General features: G+C 40.2%; 1 protein-coding gene across 1 annotated transcript; it reads right to left on the bottom strand.

Annotated features, from left to right (window-relative positions):
* Positions 1-814: 814 nt before the first annotated feature.
* Positions 815-17,382, bottom strand: ston1 (stonin 1). Its single transcript, XM_078273737.1, has 9 exons — positions 17,179-17,382; positions 10,048-11,982; positions 9,683-9,885; positions 5,183-5,284; positions 4,893-5,016; positions 2,977-3,539; positions 1,814-2,053; positions 1,566-1,655; positions 815-1,483 (listed from the first exon to the last, which is right to left on the bottom strand). Exons 2-9 carry the CDS (start codon positions 11,897-11,899, stop codon positions 1,376-1,378), a joined length of 3,282 nt encoding a protein of 1,093 aa, XP_078129863.1. The 5' UTR covers positions 11,900-11,982; positions 17,179-17,382; the 3' UTR covers positions 815-1,375.
* Between the last annotated feature and the right edge of the window lie 882 nt (positions 17,383-18,264).

Here is an 18,264-nt window from a genome sequence, read left to right as displayed (position 1 = left end):
TTTTTTAAAGTGTTTCCCCATTTAGCTAAAAACACTTCTCAGCACCATCTTTGACATTTTCTGGTTTCGTCCTTTCCATCAACTTTCAGAGATAAGCTTGTATGTACTATGGTTGACTTTACTGACCTGTCTCTATTTGAAACTGTACATATTGATAAATATGCTGGACAGAAACATGTTTGCATCCTTTCAGTGAACTGTCGGATAACTGTGGAAAATGGTATAATTTATATAAACTGGTAAGCAGATCATCACATTTTGGTGGTGCCACAAATCCTGCCTTTTTGGCAGGGAGTTTGTATATTTTATATAGGAGATCTGCATTTTGACCAAGCTGTGAAGACAAATGTAATTTTCTGTTGTAGAAATGTTTCTACATATGCTGTTAAGAATTTTCCATCCACTTTGAACTTGCAAACCCTTGTGGGGGGGGGGTCCCCACTCTCAAGTTGGTAGGTACAGTATACTATGTGCAAATATGCACACTTCACTATTTTTTACGTACTATTTGAAACTGATATGCCAGAACATTAACTTTACAATTTTATACTGAGGAAAAGACACAAGGTCTGCCCCAAATAAATATTGCCCATGTCAAAATCATTTTCCAAGGATTTGTCACTTATTTGTTTTGCATGTTGTTGCTGGAGCTGTCACACACCCCTTAAATATTTTATTTTCAGCTGTGGAGTAGCTAGCTTGAGTGTCTACCCAATCCACAGTCAAACAATTGATTTTAGTGTCCATGCTGGCATTTATAAATTAATTTTGTCATGTTCCAGTGAATTTGTATGTAGTAGTTTTGTTTTAATAGTGAAAAAAAAAAAAAAAAAAGAGTTCATTAGAAAAATAATATGACAACAAAGGGAACACTTGCTTTGTACAGGATTGCACAGAAAAAAAGGGTTCATTAAATGTAGCACAATAGTGCAGTTCAGTATATTTGAAGCATGACGAAAGGCAAGATATTACAATGTTTGAAAATCAAACAGCACATTATGTACTTTTAAAGCAACATGATCACGACAGAAGAATACACATTCCAGGTCAAATAATGTTTTGCTCCACTAATAAAGAAAACTATTTTCAGCTAAATATTATACAACATAAATTCAAGCTGTTTGTCTCAGTAGTCTGGATTCACAGGCAACGCTGGAAGTAATTGGTTGTAACGTCGTAAATGACTTGCAGTATTGCTCAGATAATTACATAATGAAAAAAAAAAATAGTGATTTTGCACAGAGGTGTTTTAACTGCCTGCTCCATGAGCAAAATTACACCACCAAGAGGTCCAATTTCACTGATTATTTTTCCCTTTTAAATCAGTTTCCCCTCTTTCAACATGATAATCTGATGTGTGGAGAACTAAAGCTCATCACCACTCAGCTTCCCCCACAGCTTTAGAGAACACGTAGTCCCTGCCTCCATAACACATCACTCCATCTTTCAAGTGAAACTTCCAGCGGTTCTTGCTGCGGTGAATCTGCAATACAAACAACAATTTAGAGCAAGCATTCAGCACTGGGAGGTAATTAATGCCCAATACAGAGCCAAAACGTTCTTACTTTGTCATACTGGCAAACGATTACATTGTCAGTGTCAAAGAGATCTGGGATGTCCTGCTCAATGACATCATCACCTGAGTTCAAAGGATCCTAATCGATAGAAAGTGTGTTGTTAAATTGTGCAAAGATCAAAGACATGCTGTTGTAAAAATTAAAAAAATGGAATTTTCCCTACAGCGATGTTTCAGTGGCAAAAAAAAATAAAATCAAACCATGACAAAATGTATATCCAACTCACTGGCTCTCACCTCTTCCTCTACATTAGCGAGCTCATCTGCTCCCTCACTGTCGCTGGTGGAGGAGATGCTGTTGCCGTCGCTGCTTCCATCTCCTTCCTGAAGGGCCTTTATGGCCTCGGCGTTGATAATGCCCAGAAAGTCGTTCTCTTCCAGGGGAACTTCCTCTTCCTCCTCGATGTCAGAGTTGCCTGAAGGACCATCCAGCTGAACGATGTCGGATAGTTCGCTGTAGTTGTAGTCTAGGTCCAGCTTAGCAGGAATTGCAAGAAGAAACGTAACAGTTATTCCATGATAATTGAAGTCACTATGTAAAGCTAGTACGGTAAAATAGACTAGTATTTGAATAATCCAAGATCGCAGACTTTATCATTGATGGAAACATTTATATTTACGATGAATTAAAAGGGCCACTTCAACAATTCAGGATTTAACTTCCATAAAGTTCGTAGAGGACTCATGAAGTTAAAAACTGAATGGTCAAAATCAATGCAGCAGAGGCAGAGATATCTTGACTTTGTCCGTCGTATTGGTCAAGCTCCAAAAATGCTGGATCCTACACTTTCCACAATGCCTTTTCATTTTGACCCTAAATAGCTGATAAACATCCATGTCTTTTAAAAGTCCCATGGCTTGAAAATTTCACTTTGAGTTTTTTTAACATTAATATGAGTTCCCCTAGCCTGCCTATGGTCCCCCAGTGGCTAGAAATGGCGATAGATGCAAACCGAGCCCTGGTTATCCTGCTCTGCCTTTGAGAAAATGAAAGCTCAGATGGAAAGTGAGCAGCTTGTTAGCTTAGCTTAGCCTAAAGCCCAGAAACTCCATGCCAATCAATATTCTGGCACACACTCTTGTTAAAAAGCATGTTCTGTTTTTACACTTTGGTTTTTAACTAGTGAGCTTTAGAGGTGCTGGAGGACAGATTTTTGTACCTTTGGACAGATCCAGGCTAGCAATTTCTCTCTGTTTCCAGTCTTTATGCTAAGCTAAGCTGCTGGCTCCAGTTACATATTTACATATTCAGTTTACAGATATGAGAGTTGTATTAATGTCCTCATCTAATTTAAACTATTAATTTAACAACACGCATCTGTACCTCCTCAACAACTTTCCTTTTTCTTCATTTCTGTTACCTGTGTGTGCTTAAAGAGAGAATATTTGTTTCAAATTACCCCAAGAACAGCCTCAGACTGACTCTCAGTCTTTGCAGGCGTTAGATTCCTCGCCCTTTCTGCCTTCTCTCTCTCCTCCTCAATCACTTCTTTCAGGATGTCATCAATGTCTCTGGTTTTTAGCTGTGCCGTGTGAGTCAAAGCCTCCTCGGTGCAGATCTGGAAGTCTAACAACTGGCTGCAGGGTGAGGCGGTCATCCTGAGGTTCACGGGTTCAGGCTGTGGACTTGGCTCGTTTTCTTCCAGTGTGACCTCTGGCTCTGGAGAGTGGGCCCCCTGAGGCTGCGAGGGCTCAGCCGCAGGAACTGGTGGCTGCTGGGGGAGGCTGCTCTCCTGACCGGGGGGTAAAGTGGACGTTGGATGTGGCGGCTGTGTGACAACAGTAGCTGGAACAGAGGGTGGCTCTGCCTCCTGAGGATGAGTGGCATTTGGTGGGATTGCAGCTGACTGAGGGGCAGCAGCTTCTCTCCGCTCGGTGACTTTGTGCGTTAGTTTGGATACAGGCGGCTGACCTGCTGGGGCCTGAGTAACCACAACAGGAACGTTCACCTTGTAAAGTTGACCTCAGCGAGACAAAAGGGAAGAGTGAAAAGGTTATTTCAACCTATTAGTACATGCCGCAAACTAAAACAGATTTAGGCCCATAACAGGTGAAGTCATTGTGTACCAGAAGCTGTTTGTAGAGTGACTCCAGCTGGTATCTGCACAGGGTAAGTTAACCCAGCAGGGAGGGAAAAAGTAGCAAGTGTCTCGGAGTTGTTCTGAAATGAAGAGAAAATATAATAATTATTCCAACACTGGCCTCATTAATGTGCTCATAACGCTGAGATCAACAGGTCTGTCTCACAGGTATCATTTTTATTTGTGATGTCAGACAAATGAAGTGAATGTGACTATGGCGGCAAATAAAAGCCATTTAATCTTATTGTTGAAATTGAAATGCTACTTCAAACATAGCAATCAAGTATTATACTATGACACCCATGTAGCTAAATTAATGTGGCTTGACTTCCCAGGAGGTCATTTCACGTGATTTATTTCAAAAGTATTTTTAATTCAATTAGTAAGATTCTGCTCTAAAAGTACAAAAAGAGGATTTTAAACTTAAACATCCAGGCTACCTAGAATAAAATGAAGCCTGAATGGAAACAATCATACAGTGTCAGACAGAAATAAGTGTCTAATATAGTTTGTTTGTTTTTTAAAACAGAGGAAGAAGTATCCTTAGCAACCCTGATGTTCATGTTGGAATTTTCCTCTTGAATGTGGGCATCTTTTATTAATAAATTTATAAATCCAATTTAATGCAACTTTTTCTGAATAAATCTGAATTTCTTAACTTTAAAAATTACACCACTTAAAATGGACATTCCAAAATGGGGAGTTCAAACCACATACATTCAGATGTTTAAATTTCAACATTGTGTGTTTTGATAAAATCTAACAATAAGAAACTCTGCCGCTTTTCAGATTCAAATTAAGATTGTCTTTGTTTCCGTATGTGCCCCGCATGTAAAGAGCCATATGAGGTCAGGGAGGTGATGTACTGGAAATCTTTATGACACTTGCCTTCATTGGGAAACTGTGGATACTGTGACTTGCGGGGATCACAACTGAGGCTAAGAGCAAAAACCAGAGCAGAGCAAGTGACACAAAAACAAAAACAATGTCCTGTCTGTTCTCTGAATCACTTCACTTACATTAGTTAGTGCCCTGTATGGACATTCATGCCACAGATTTCTAATTTGAGAGTTGCAACTTTACACACAGGAATCTTATTTTCCCCATTTGGGGTACATTTAAACTAACTGAACTACTTTAATTAAATATTATTTGACAAGTTGTATTAATGTAGGCTACAATGTAATTAGATTTCTTATGCCAGAAGCAGTTCATTTCAAGCAGTACCACGTTACCTGCTAGTTCCTGATCAGTCTGACTGTAGTTGGCAGGGAGCTGCAGTACAAAGTTGGATGAGTTGATAGTATTTTTCCTTAAGTCTTCCATTGCTTTTGACTGCATCATCTTTGACTCCCAAAGCTGCACAGCAAGGAGACACAGCAGTCCGTTTTCCTGGTATGATGTATACTTCCTCACTAGATGATCTAACTTTACTGTAACTGACAGCTTGAGTCAGTATGTGTACTACCGTATATCCATTTTTATTTATAACAAATGAAGCAGGGTTATGTAGAATATAACTCACGTGTCTTAAATCGTCCAGGACGCGGTCTTCCAGCCCTTCATCCAAGAAGAGCTCCCTTATACTCTCAATCACATCATAGATTATGGACAAGTAGAGTTTGGCCTGCAGTTGTTTACAGAAACTGCAAGTCAGAAGCTGCTGAGCTTCTTATAAAGATAAAGTGATTTGTGTATGTTTTGATACGCAACTAACCAAATTCCATTCAAACGTCTGCATTTTCTATGTTGCCGACTGTTGGAAATGGTAGACTCATACACCTACATGTAACTCAGGACATTTTCTAAACCTATCTCAGTCACTCTTCATTTCGGGGTACTAGCTACATATCAGTAGCTTAGCTTTTTCTCGCTAAAAATGTGCATTTTCAGAAGAGATTAAAGATGTTCCCACACTCTTCACTGTACTTTTAAGTCGATTTAAAACGACAAAAATCCTGATTAAAATGTTAGTGAAATAAAATGTCCGTGCAGACTTTTAAAAGAGACAAAAACATCGTTGATTTTACTGGCGATATAGAAAGCCAGACCTAATTGTTAGATAGTTTTGCTAGTAAGCCTATAGCTAAATGGCAGTTTTGCTTACCACTGGGCCTGTGTTGTTTGTCAGCATGATTCAAGGCAAAAAAAATAACTGCAGTCCGGTGACCATCAATGGACTTTGGGAACATAATACATACAGTTAATGGTGATGAAGTCAGATTGTTCTGTCCGCACCGACTTGATGGAAAGTGAACACACAGGTGATAGTAATCAAGCTCCACAGAGAGATGTGATTGGAGCTTAGAAAGCAGTGATCATAGTAACAGTGGATTCTATTTTGTTTATAATCTTAAAATGTGTTTTGGAACATATATTGTAATTTAATATCAAATATATAATAAATATATTCAATCCCTGTTGCTAAAGCAAGATGAGAGTTTAGGCTTTCTTCATTGTGAATCTCATTCATTTTACCATCAAACAAGTCTGACTCATTTTGCATCTTCATGGTAACCACACATTTGATGGCATTGGTCACATTTTTAAAGGTTACCATCATGCAGTCCAAGGCTGGATGTCACCTGTTCAGGGTTGGTGTCCCTGTAGGCCACCTTCATCCACCCAAAACTGGGATCTCACACAGGGGCGTATAGCACAAAATTCTGGGCGCTGTAGAAAGACATTTTCTATGGGCCCCACCCCACGTCCACAGCTATTCATTCTAGCATCTTTTTGGGCCCTCCTCACATGAGGGCCCTGGGTACTCAGTCCCCTTTTTCCCCCCAGTCCGACGCCCCTGATCTCATGTTGAATATGGCTTCAGTGCCAGCGGTTTAGTTGTCAGTAGCTTTTTTTCCAACCATGTGGTTTTAAAGAGATCTCTGTCCACAGAACCGTTCCAGCTCTAGTTTTCTGGTTACTTTCAAAAGTTTACACTACAAGGTTACACTGTTGCACATTTTCCACAGCGCCAGGGGCTACATACAGTGTCTGATCCCAAGAATTCACAATGACAGGAGTTAAAAATACTTCACCCATTGCAAAACACTTCATTTTGATCTTGGTGTTCAATACATTTGTAGCAGCAGGAGCCATGACCCCTGCTTTCTCCAAGCATCTGTTTGGTAATGCTGGCGATCTTTCAACACTGTAGGCTGACTCCTCTGATGAGGATGAGTGCGCTGTGGCTCAAAAGCAGCAACTAACAGCCCCGTAGCTCCCACTTTACTACAAAACTACTCTGGACCCAGAAAGAAGCTCTCCTTATTCCTATCTATAACCAAAATTACATGAAAAGTGTCTTTTATTGGTCCATACTTAGGCTATTTCAGAGATATAAAATATTAAGTAATTTGAAATTGAGATTAAAAATAATTCATGTGATGGAAGCATAGACTAAATATTAACAGTCTATAGGTGAAAGTAACTTTTGTCAATTTTCTTCTACAAACACTAGCCCCTTATTGCAATCAACCAGAACTGACCTGTTCAAGCCAATATTACTTTGAGTTGATTATGATCAAATTATTCTCACATCTTTTGTTAAACCATTTTGATAAATGGAGTGCAACGGTCATCATTTTCAGTTAAACTCACCTTTAGGGTTAGGATACCATTTGTTGTGTGTGTGTGTGTGTGTGTGTGTGTGTGTGTGTGTGTGTGTGTGTGTGTGTGTGTGTGTGTTTAAAGGCCTTTTCCCACCTAATACACCACTTCCAGATCATGCAACATAAATGACTAATCATCAAGTATTAATACCTTAAGACCATATAAACACAGAGTAGACATACAATGAATAACAAGAAACAAGCTAGGGGAGAGTACAGAGACTCAAAGGTCCCAGGTTGAGGCTTTCCGGAGTGACTCATCACCGAAGGCTCCAGTGTGATAATGATCGCATTAAAAAAATAGCAGCACTCTCGTGAAACAATACTGTTGCATGTGCAGCGTGTTTCTAAAGAGGCAAATTCAATCCAGAGTACGTTGCTTCACTCTTACGAACCTTTGCACTATCAGTTAACCAAATTAAATAAATCACACAGCACTTGCACAAAATCATTTCCTATAAATCTCAGGTCATTTATTGAGCAGCAGCCTGTCATCACTCACTGCTGGATGTGTAAGTCTCTCAACAAATGTCATGATGGGAACAATTGAGTTAATTTGTGCCGATTTGACACTTGGTGAGATGTTTGTTTAAAACTATTTTTGCTCCTTTGTACAATAAATAATTACTAGGTTAATGAATAAGTATTATTGTGGTGTGTTAAGATTGTGCAGTTCTCCAGTACCCCTTCATTTAGCAAGGTATAAACTCACAGTTAGTGTCTCTGTGTGTTAAAGACAGACACGTTCAAGTCTTATGAACATCTGTGAAGAAGTACCATGAGTCATTCAGCTTTAATTCATTTTTACTCTTGATGTACATAATATCCAGCTTAAGCCAGGTACCTCATACATAAAAGGCATCACTGAAGGCCTTGTTGTTCACTATGAAGCTTCATCATCTTTTTTTTCCTTCTTTTTACATCCAACCTATTCACAACCCAGAGGCAGAAAAATCACATAATAAAGATTTGATTTGTTTAAATAAAATTACAGTCCTCCAGAATACCTTGGTATATAGTAAAAGATCAGCTTGAGGTAAGCAACACAAGTAATGAGTTGTATTCAATGTGGAAAAAAAATGAAAATTAATTGCAACCTGTGTTACACAGTAAATTTCAGACCTCACGGTTGTGTATAGCTGCTACTACACCACAACTATTTCAATAAACCACTCCAAAAGGTGGGTCGTAGTCAAGTTTGGTTAGTTCCATACTGCAACTGCTGTGTCATTTTGTAAATGCACTTTGTCAAAAGCAAGACAGTTACCCTTTCAGCTATGACATTATTTTTGTGGCTTTTTGGGCCAATGCACTTGACAGAAAAATGATTTAATCATTTGTCACATGTTGCTTTGGACCTTTCATCAGTGTATCACTGCTGAGAATGGCTGATAATTGGCATTGAGCCTGTTCAATCAAATGGCCCTTGTAATTGTGATTAACTCACTTCAGACAAATGCTGCTCTGAGGGGCTCAGCATGATGTGACCCACCTTTGAACCAATGTATATGTGCAAGTAAAATGTCATCACTTTAGCCTTTTTCCACACTGTTTTGTCTGCCACTTCCATATTTGTTCTGCCACTTAATATTTACCCTAACCTTTAATAGTTAAGCTACATATGGACTGCAAAATAATGACAATCAAAAATCATCATGCAACTGCCCCACAGAATTTAGTACAAATGAGGGCGATTTAAAACCTAACTGAACACATTTGGAAGTATGTGAACTTTAAACATTGCGGGGCAACAAAAGGCCTAACCTTAAACTCTTACAATCTGCTAATAATAATTTTTTCTCAAACACAGTGAATATTGCGCATTACTTAAGCTGTTTATCTCATGCAGCGCGTTGGGCATACATTTATTAAGGCTGCCAATCATTCTGGAGGGCAGTGCAGATGACGCAAATGCAAGCTTATATACAGTACTCATATAAACTATAGGCGTACAGTTAATACATCTATTAAATGTAAAGTGCTAGGCAAAAGGACCATGGTAAATTGTTTATTAGGTCTGGACTAATTCAGTCTCAGTTAAAGGATACAAAGTCGGTTAACCTCCATGAGTAATACTACCAGGCTATGTGTAATTAGATGAATTTGATACCAGATATAAGCAGAAAGTCCCTCATCACCCTTGTTTTTTGTTCTTTTTTTGCCATCCCTTTTCACCATTAAAAAGATTTGGCAAATATCCTGGATAACGTCCTCTCCGGAGCTTCTTTGATAATCACTGTGTCATACAGCCAGATTGCTTCTGTGACTCTGTTTGAATCAATTTCTTCTCCACCTCCACCTAAAGAACACAAAAGGAGGTTTGTTGCACTAATAAATAAAGATGTTTTCTCTATCTACATTACGGTTGATGCCTGCATTGAGTAAGATATTATCACACCGGTGAAACATCTTACCTGACAATGATAGCGCGTCCAACTGGTCACATGTTTCTGCGGCTGGATGTCGTTCGCAGTGCCCAGTGACTTCACTCTGGTCTGTGACACAACGGCGCCCATAATTTCACATTCCATCGTGACAAAAGGGTACCAGTCACTTGGGATCTCCTGATCAGATCCCAGCTCTAGTTTGCAGGAAAATGAATGGGGATGATCCACTGCTGCAAAGGAAAAAACAAAGGTCACTTGTAGTTAGAGTGTCACACCACTGAGTGGCAAACTTACTGAAAACATGCACAAGAAACAAGGCTAAGGAGCTAATGAGAAAATTGTACTGTATGTTAGGCTGGAGTGCAGGGCTACATTTCTCAGAAATGTATTACCCGTATTCTTCGCAGGCAGTCGGTCAATCCTCCACACGACGGCTGAATATACATTCTCATACTTGACGGTGCCGATTGTCACCTGCATGACGGGCTGTGAATTTGCAGCGCTGACAGCGCCCAAGCAAGTGTTTCTGTTCATACGAGCCTTCAGTGATCTCTGTCGCAGCAAGGCCACTGTCTGTGTCACTTTGATCCAGTCGCCTGGCACTGGCACACGGATCACTACATTCTCACACAGTGGGTTCACGTCAGACACCCCCACTGAGGAAAGGAAGGTGGCTGACATGTTTAGAAAGGCCTGGAGCTCCACATAGGCACCTTGAACTGTGACGACAGCTTTGATGGAAAAGGGAATTTCTGTGCAACCCAGAATCTCCGTCTTATACCGCATCAACTCCACCCTGCAGGCCTCAGGAGGTGCGAACTTTATCAGCCGAGACCTCTGAAACTCTGTCTCATTCACACATTTGTGAAAATGGCAGTCTGCGATCTCCATCCAGAGTTCACCGTCCTCCTCAGACCCGTAGCTGGAGTCAAAGCGCAGCAGTCCCAAATCGTTAAGGGCAAGAAAACAATCCCCTAGTCCGTTCAGGAAAGCCAGACAGTGAATCTGGGTGAAGGCTGTCCGGTCCATGGCTTCTCCAAACTTATCCAGTCGAACCCAGATGTGATCAGTGATCTGCAAGGACAGCTCCTGCTCCTCGTAGTGTCGCCTCTGCTGGTGGTGTATACACAATTTGAAGATTTCCTCTTCCATGGAGACTACCAGGTCCTCCATGTCGTCATGCACTGTGGAGCCAAACTTGAGCAGCTCTTCTGCCTCCGCCTCATGACTAATTTCCAGCTTGGGATGGTAGCGTTTCTTTTCTGTGTACGAGAAATGTTCCACCTTCACCGAGAGAACTTTGCGTGGCTCACCGTAGCTTTCCAGTTTAAGATCCGAGAGCCTGCACTGAGGGAGAAGCTGGAACTCCTTGTAAGGCTTCTCCAGCCCTTTCTCGTAGTACATTTGTAGCACACCTCCGGGCAACAAGCGGAGGTAGATCGGCCCCCACTGTCTCGAGGACATGCGGTTCTTTTTTTCAGGAATCCTGAGCATGACCGACCAGCCGTCTCTTTTCTGGCTACGGAAGAGACCCCGAGGAACGAACTGAAATGAACCCTCACTTAACACCTCACATTTGCAACTTAGCCGCCTCTCCTTATCTTTTTCTGTCTCCGTTTCATGCTTCGTTTCTGCTCGTAGGCCTTCCAGTTTCTGGCAAACGTCGAAGAAGGAGCTCTGGAGGTGGTCACGCGGAGGCTCACTGCCGTCTTTGGTCCGAATAAAGAAACGTGGTAGGCTGTTGTCAGATTCTGAGTCTGAGGAGGAGCTGTCCACATCTGCACTGTGTCTAGATCCATCCCAGAAGGGGTTATAGTGTCCTGAGTTCCCCTGGAAAGAAGGGAAAGGGCTTGGTCTATCTGAGGTTTGATGCAGGGCGTCTGGTGCAGGAGAGGGAACAGAGGTGGTAGACGTGCTGGAGTAACTCCGGAAGAAGTTATTTTCCAACGTGTTGAAGTGAAATGGGGACGCACTGCTAGGAACCCCACTCACAGGAGTGCAAAAGGGCGTGTTACATGGTACACAGGAACTTCCACCAGGACTCGAGTGGCTTTGAGGGGATTCCAGAGATCTATTGAAGCTCCAGGAAGTATCTCTGATTGGAGGAAGAACTAATTTCAGACCATTGGGACGCGGTACTGATGTTTTGATAAGCCCTGGTGACTGTAGGGGCTTTTGAGGTGATGAAGGTGGTGTGTTGTCATCTTCAAATGTGACCCAGTTTGAGTGATTTGTGGAACACATGGCTGTAGAGCAGTGATGACCAGTTCGAAGCAACAACTCCTCCTTTGTTGGGTTAACTGTCTGTCTCCCTGAGACCTTCTCCTCTGCAAGAAAACAAATAAGAATTTTATTATAAATTGGAAAAAAAGTTTTGTCTTAAAAACATTTTGTTTTTTTTGTTTGTTTTTTTAAAAAAAAAAAGGTAAAATCTCAGGATATTCCAGAGGTAACACACGTGTTTGAACGGATGAGTTCTCAATTGAAAGCTTGAGCAAGTTAATTTACCCTGCGGTAGAAAAGAGAGAGAGAGCTCCTGGGGATATGAATAAAACATATTTCCTTAAGGTACTCTATTAAAACGTAATGAGAGACTGACCTTGAAAACCTGGAACATGTTTACATATGTTAACACCACAATTAACTGAGGCTCTTTTGATGTAAACGCTGAAGCAAGCACTCTGCAATGCAGTGTCAAAGAAGCAGCAGATTTTCTCTTAGTGACACCAGAGCTTTTGCTGATTTTTAAGCTTTTGGAGAAGCCTTCATACAAACATTATTAACTGAATTTTCTAGCAGTACATGATCAGAATAGTGAAGAGTATCAACCAACTTTAGGCATGTGTAAGAAGTTCAAAGAACAAAATGCCAACTAATATATTTTTCCCTTTTCTTTATTTGGATAATTTTTTGCAAGCAATACAGAAATGGATACAGCACTGTAGCCTTTATTCACTCTGGGCAAGGACTTTATTCAACAGTAATTTATTCAGTAGGGTTGATGCGAGGAGTATCGGTCTTCATGTATAGTAGTATATGTAGGTATCTTTATTATCCCCGGAGGGCAATTTGGTTTACAGCCAGCAGTATACAGACAACAAACACACCAAAATAATTACAAAGATTACATTTCAAGAAAGTCATTCACAATGCTGATGGCAGCAGGAATAAATGACCTTTTGAACCTATTTGTTCTGCATCGCGGTAGATTGTATCTGATGCATCCCAATGGTTGGCTCGGATCAGCTAAGATTAACATGGCTTTCTCTAAGGATCTGTCCTTAAACAGGTCATGGATGTTGTTCAATAGTGTTCCAGCAATTTTGCAGCACACTATTACAGAAAGTGACCCGTGCCAGCAGATAAAAGAAAAGGTAAGATTTCATAAAACAGGAATAAAACATTTTCATAAAAGTGCGTATCCTGATGTACTTAAACCACACACAACATCAACAAGCCAACAGCATTTAGTTTAAAGCACCACTGTGCCCATGTACAGCCTGATTTAGTTCATATAACAAGAAGTGGAGAATAGGATACAGCGCCGTAGCCTTCGTTCTATACGGTGTTTGTACTGGAGGCTTAAAAGCGAAGAGTACCGCTATTGTTATCTTGACATATGGGCGAGGCCAACAGTACTGTGCTTCTTATTGTAATTCTAAACAATACATTGAGATATGCACTGCCAAAATCTATTTTTCTTATTTAATCTTTGGAAAACATTGATTTGTCTAAAGAAAAAACACTTTGGAAAACGTTTAATCTAAACCAAATCTACATAACCGGTGGAAATCTTTTTTATCCATAAATTATGACATATTGACACTGTTTGTGTTTCTCAAAATTTTAAGTTCTCAAAGAATTGTGATATATGTGTGATAAATGTGTTTTTAGAAGCTCCTACTGGAGCAGAGGAAAAAATGTTCAGAGAAAAGGAACTGTTTTCAATGGGAAACATTTTGGAAGTTTAAAGGTTTTGCATTGCAATTTAATGAGCTAAAATGTTGTATTTTAGACATACCATGCTTTGAAATGAGCATAGTCTAAATATTTCATTGCAAGCCTGCTCTAAAATGCGTGTGAGAAAAGTTAGCCATGGCGGCATAAATCCTGCCTCATTAACCAGCATGAAGTCAGCTGTGAGAGAGACTGCATGAAGCTCGGGAAAGGAACAACGCTGGTTACCATGACTGTTTTATCCTCTCTGATAACAGATCTGAAGAACATATTTAATAGGTATTAAATGCTGTAAACGTGTGGGGAATATCGCTATACAACAATGGCAGTCAGGCTAATAAGCAGAGAATGAACATGTTGTAATATTTATACAATTGTGCTGTTAATTTTCCAGCCAATCACAGTGTGTCTTTTGATGTGCTGGCAGCTCTGCTCTCACCAACATCAGGCTCACAGGCCACATAGAATCCACTTTCAAAATGTTGAAGCCGCATCTCCCCATAAATATCTTGAAAAAAAAAAAAAAATTGAAAGCAGAAAGCCTCAATTACAGCCTTCCTCCTCCCTTCTAGATCACAGCCATGACTTCCATGAAGGAGACATCCAGTGGCAAGTTCCTCTAGCTATAAATAAACTGGGAAGTGGGGGCTCTGCTTCGGGTAGTGGATTGACATGTCTTCAGTCAAACACTGGAGAACATCTTTCTAATGAGGGGATGTTTACAATGGCACACAGACATTCAATGAGTTCATCCCTCGTCTCCGACTTATAGAATCCCTCAGCTTTGGTGCAAAAGAGACGGGCACTGAGAAGGATGAGTTCTCCAGGGGGGTTACTGACAAGGATGAATTCTCCAGGGGGGGTTACTGACAGTCTTTCAGATTAATTTCCAGTCTGCCGTCTCTTCCTGGGCTCTCTAGCAGGCGGTACAGAAACGAGACGCTGCTAAATCTACAAAGGACAAAAGAACACATTCCACACGTTCCTCTGGGACAAGCAGCTTTGCACACAGGAAATACCAGCCTGCTCTCTCCGTGTGAACTGACAACAAATATTATCTTAATGTCATTTTATCAATTAAAAAACAAAAACCAGCTATTCATAAATAAATTCATAAACTGGTTTGTCTGGTTGTTCATCACTGTCAATCACAACAAAACAGCAACATACAAGACAGGCGTATTACAGTAATTAGGTACTTTTTGAAATGTATAAAAGCAGTCTTGAGTAATTACTTTTACAAATTTGCCTTATTTTTTTCATTGTTATCGTCTTAAGACAGGGTCACATAACTATAAAGTAATGCAAAGACAAGAATTGTAATTGTGAAGAGCAACTTTGTTCAAGTCTCTGACAAAACTGTTTAGCTTGGTTCCCATTTAAATTGCAGCACTGCAATTAAGACAAAGAGTAGTCTAATCCTATACATCATACATTGTCAGATTTATCATTACTGATTATTACTATACATAGAAATGACTGTACTTGCTATACCTGAGGTAGACAAGACAAAACAACACACACACACACACACACACACACACACACACACACACACACACACCAGATGGCCAATTACTTAGTGTCTGAAGTCACTTAATTATTGGGTTAAACTGAGTCATAATATGTTGCCAAATCGATGCAATAATTAGCTTTAAAAAGAGGCCAGTCAGCACTTTGATATGAAAACTAAAGCTCCAAACAGATCCAATTGCATGTGCAACTGTCAAAACTGCAAAATTATTTAACATGTGAATAGCATGCGTCTAGAATAATGTGACAATGTATCACAAACGCACAGAAATGTCAACTCACAAAGAGGAACAGCATCACAAGCTGATACTAACCACAGGGATATGAGAGAAAACATATGCTACTTCTTGCCATTCAACCCTAATTATGACCTATCTTTATTGCAGCCATTGTAATGATCATTTACTTACTTAAGATTAAAGTCCATTTTCATGAGGAGTTCTTGGTATTTTGTTATTATCTACTGTAATTCCTGTATTGACTAGGACAAATCCCTTGATGACAGGAAGCCATTTTCAACAGTCGCCTGACAAATGATGACTGAGAGGAAACTATTGTGGTTTAAGGATAAAACTGCTGAAAAAAAAAAAAAAAAAAAAGCACACACATTTGAACTTTAACCTGGCAAACAGATGGTTCCTGATTAAATGAGACAAGTTCCTGGATAATTCCTGTGTACTCACACTATAGAATAGATAGTTTTCCTTAGAAAAGTATACAACTAAAAAAGTAAGACACTATCCCTTTTTCATTTGACGGGAGCGTAACTACTGTTGTGACCACAATGACTATGTAATCTAGTGCAGAGCTGAAAATGACCCATTTCCAGTGGCAACACTGAAGCAGAGACAGAGCAGAACAGAAAGTTTGGGTGCTGCTGCTTTTGTCTCCTCTCCTCACACCTTAAACACACTGAATAAATCAATGTTATGTTAGTTATAAACAATAATTACAGGGGCTCTATTGTAAGTTTGTTCCTGTTCAGAAAAGCATGACTGGAAAAAAAATAAGCAAGAATGAATGGGAGACATATGTGTCAGCTGAAGCACTTTAAAAAAAAAATGTTTCCACTATACCACTGCATGTCAGTTTATTCAAGCAGTAGTGATTCATTTTGATCTCAGACAGCTAAGCATAAACTAATGGAAAACATGCATTTCATAATATATTTTAGAACATCCTCAAAACAAGACTAACAATTGCAGAAGTAAAAACAACGTCATTCATTACACAACTGCTCAATTCAATACAGCCAGGGGTTTTGTTGGTACAGCCTTGTTTGGTCTGGTAGCTTTTGCTTCTTAAATGTTAGCTAATGTTAGCTAATTTTAGCTAGTAGGCTACATCTCTACAAACAGACATGACCGACTCTTCTCCACTCTGGTTGTTCTAACACTACGTTAGCACTTACCATTATCCCGTCACTTGGCAACAGTGGCTACAAAGTGACAAGTCTCACTATATAGACCTAGACAACTAACCAAAACGTATTGTTTCATAATGATAGATAGCACATAAATATGTCCGCGAAGGGACAAACAATATGTAGGCTATTTGAAGTGATTGTCATCTGCATATAAATTGCATCTTTCTCGTTGAAACACCTCTTGAAACATGTTTCACTATTGTTACAGCGCATTCTTGCAGCGTGGGGTCAGTAAATGCCAGACACGTTACCGGTAAACGACATTTTTTTTTTTTGTCGCCCATAACAACTCTGGCTGGAGAAAGAAAACAGTACCAGCGTGCTGTCTTCCACAACAGAGCCAGGCCCATGTCCCCGGGCAGAGAGGCCCACTTCTGGGATAACTTCTGCGCCTTTGTGTTGACGCGAAGTCTGAGTAAAGTTGTCACTCTGTTACTTTGTGAGCACAGCACACGTCATTCACTCACAACCCGAGCAACGACTGACAACAGACTGAGTCAACATTTACGGAGAGTAAAGCAAAACAGTTTTAAGTCGTTTCTCACGGACATGGATCACAGCTCTCTCAAAACAGACCTGAGTGCGACCAGAAGATATGAATACTCACAAATTCACAGTGGTAGTACACTTATACGAGTCATGATTTCTGTTTAATGGACGCGTCTGTACTCTTGATGTCGGCCGGTTTTCCTCAAAATGGCAGAGTGTAAATCCTGGGAGTTTTAACAGCGCAGCGCTTCCCCTCCCGAGTTCACACAGACTGTCCTACAGCGGCGGGACACTGCAGGAATCATATGGCAGGAGTGAACAGAGCCATGCTGCGTTCACGGCTGTAGGAAATGTCCCAGTCAAGAGATGTGCGCGCAAATCACAGCAAGAAAAGTGAAACATTCACCTTGGCTTGTGGGATAAGATAATAGGACTATTGGTTATATCCCCATGAATGAATTAATTCCTTAATTGTCATTGCATGTTCACATACAACGAAATGTTTCTGTCTCTCATAAAAGAAAACTGTTACCATTTAATCTGCTCAAAGACACTCACACAGCCTACACATTCAGATAGAACAGCTATTTAAAAAAGGTACAATATGATAAAATAAGGTGCTGTAAAAAGAATTGGATAAAGTGGATATGCAGTTATTTCACATCATTACAATTGTTGCTGTGGAGGAGGTGATGGGGGAGGGAGGGGACTGGGGGGTGAGTGTTCAGTTCGTGCATGGCTGTGGGGTTAAAAACTGTTCCTCAGTCTGGAGGTGCAGCATTTCATGGCACTGTCTTCCAGATGGCAGCAGCGTAAATAGATGGTGAAAACAGTGAGTACTGTCTTTATAATCCTGCAGGCTCTGCTGTGGCAGCGGCACCTGTAAATGTCTTCCAGGGGGAGCAGGGGGATTCCAATGATTTTTGGATGGTGGTTGGGAATAAACAATGTACATATGCTTTGATTTAATAAGCCCACGTTTTGACATGTGAATGATGTTATGCTCAATTTAATTCATTTCAGAGTTGAGGTTTGGTAGGCTGTGTATCAAAAACTGGACATAACATAAACAATACATGTAACTCACGTTATTTATAAGAAACTACTTTAAACTCTGCCCTGTTTTAATTTAGCCTTACTTGAGAAGTATATAACAATACACCATTTCAAGCAGGATACTTTGGTAGGACACTTTTCCACCACT

Source organism: Sander vitreus, chromosome 17 (genome assembly GCF_031162955.1).
Source record: "Sander vitreus isolate 19-12246 chromosome 17, sanVit1, whole genome shotgun sequence".
NCBI lineage: Eukaryota > Metazoa > Chordata > Actinopteri > Perciformes > Percidae > Sander > Sander vitreus.
Note: the sequence above shows the minus strand (reverse complement) of the source record. Positions and strands in the feature narration are given on the sequence as shown.

Bases quoted from the DNA above. Each gene is read 5' to 3' on its own strand.
- ston1 (XM_078273737.1), bottom strand. From the start codon at position 11,899: ATGTGTTCCACAAATCACTCAAACTGGGTCACATTTGAAGATGACAAC. The intron at 5,285-9,682 runs GTAAGATGTTTC...AAACAACTGCAG, and splicing joins GGACGCGCTATCATTGTCAG to GCCAAACTCTACTTGTCCAT. The intron at 5,017-5,182 runs GTGAGTTATATT...CTTGCTGTGCAG, and splicing joins TCCTGGACGATTTAAGACAC to CTTTGGGAGTCAAAGATGAT.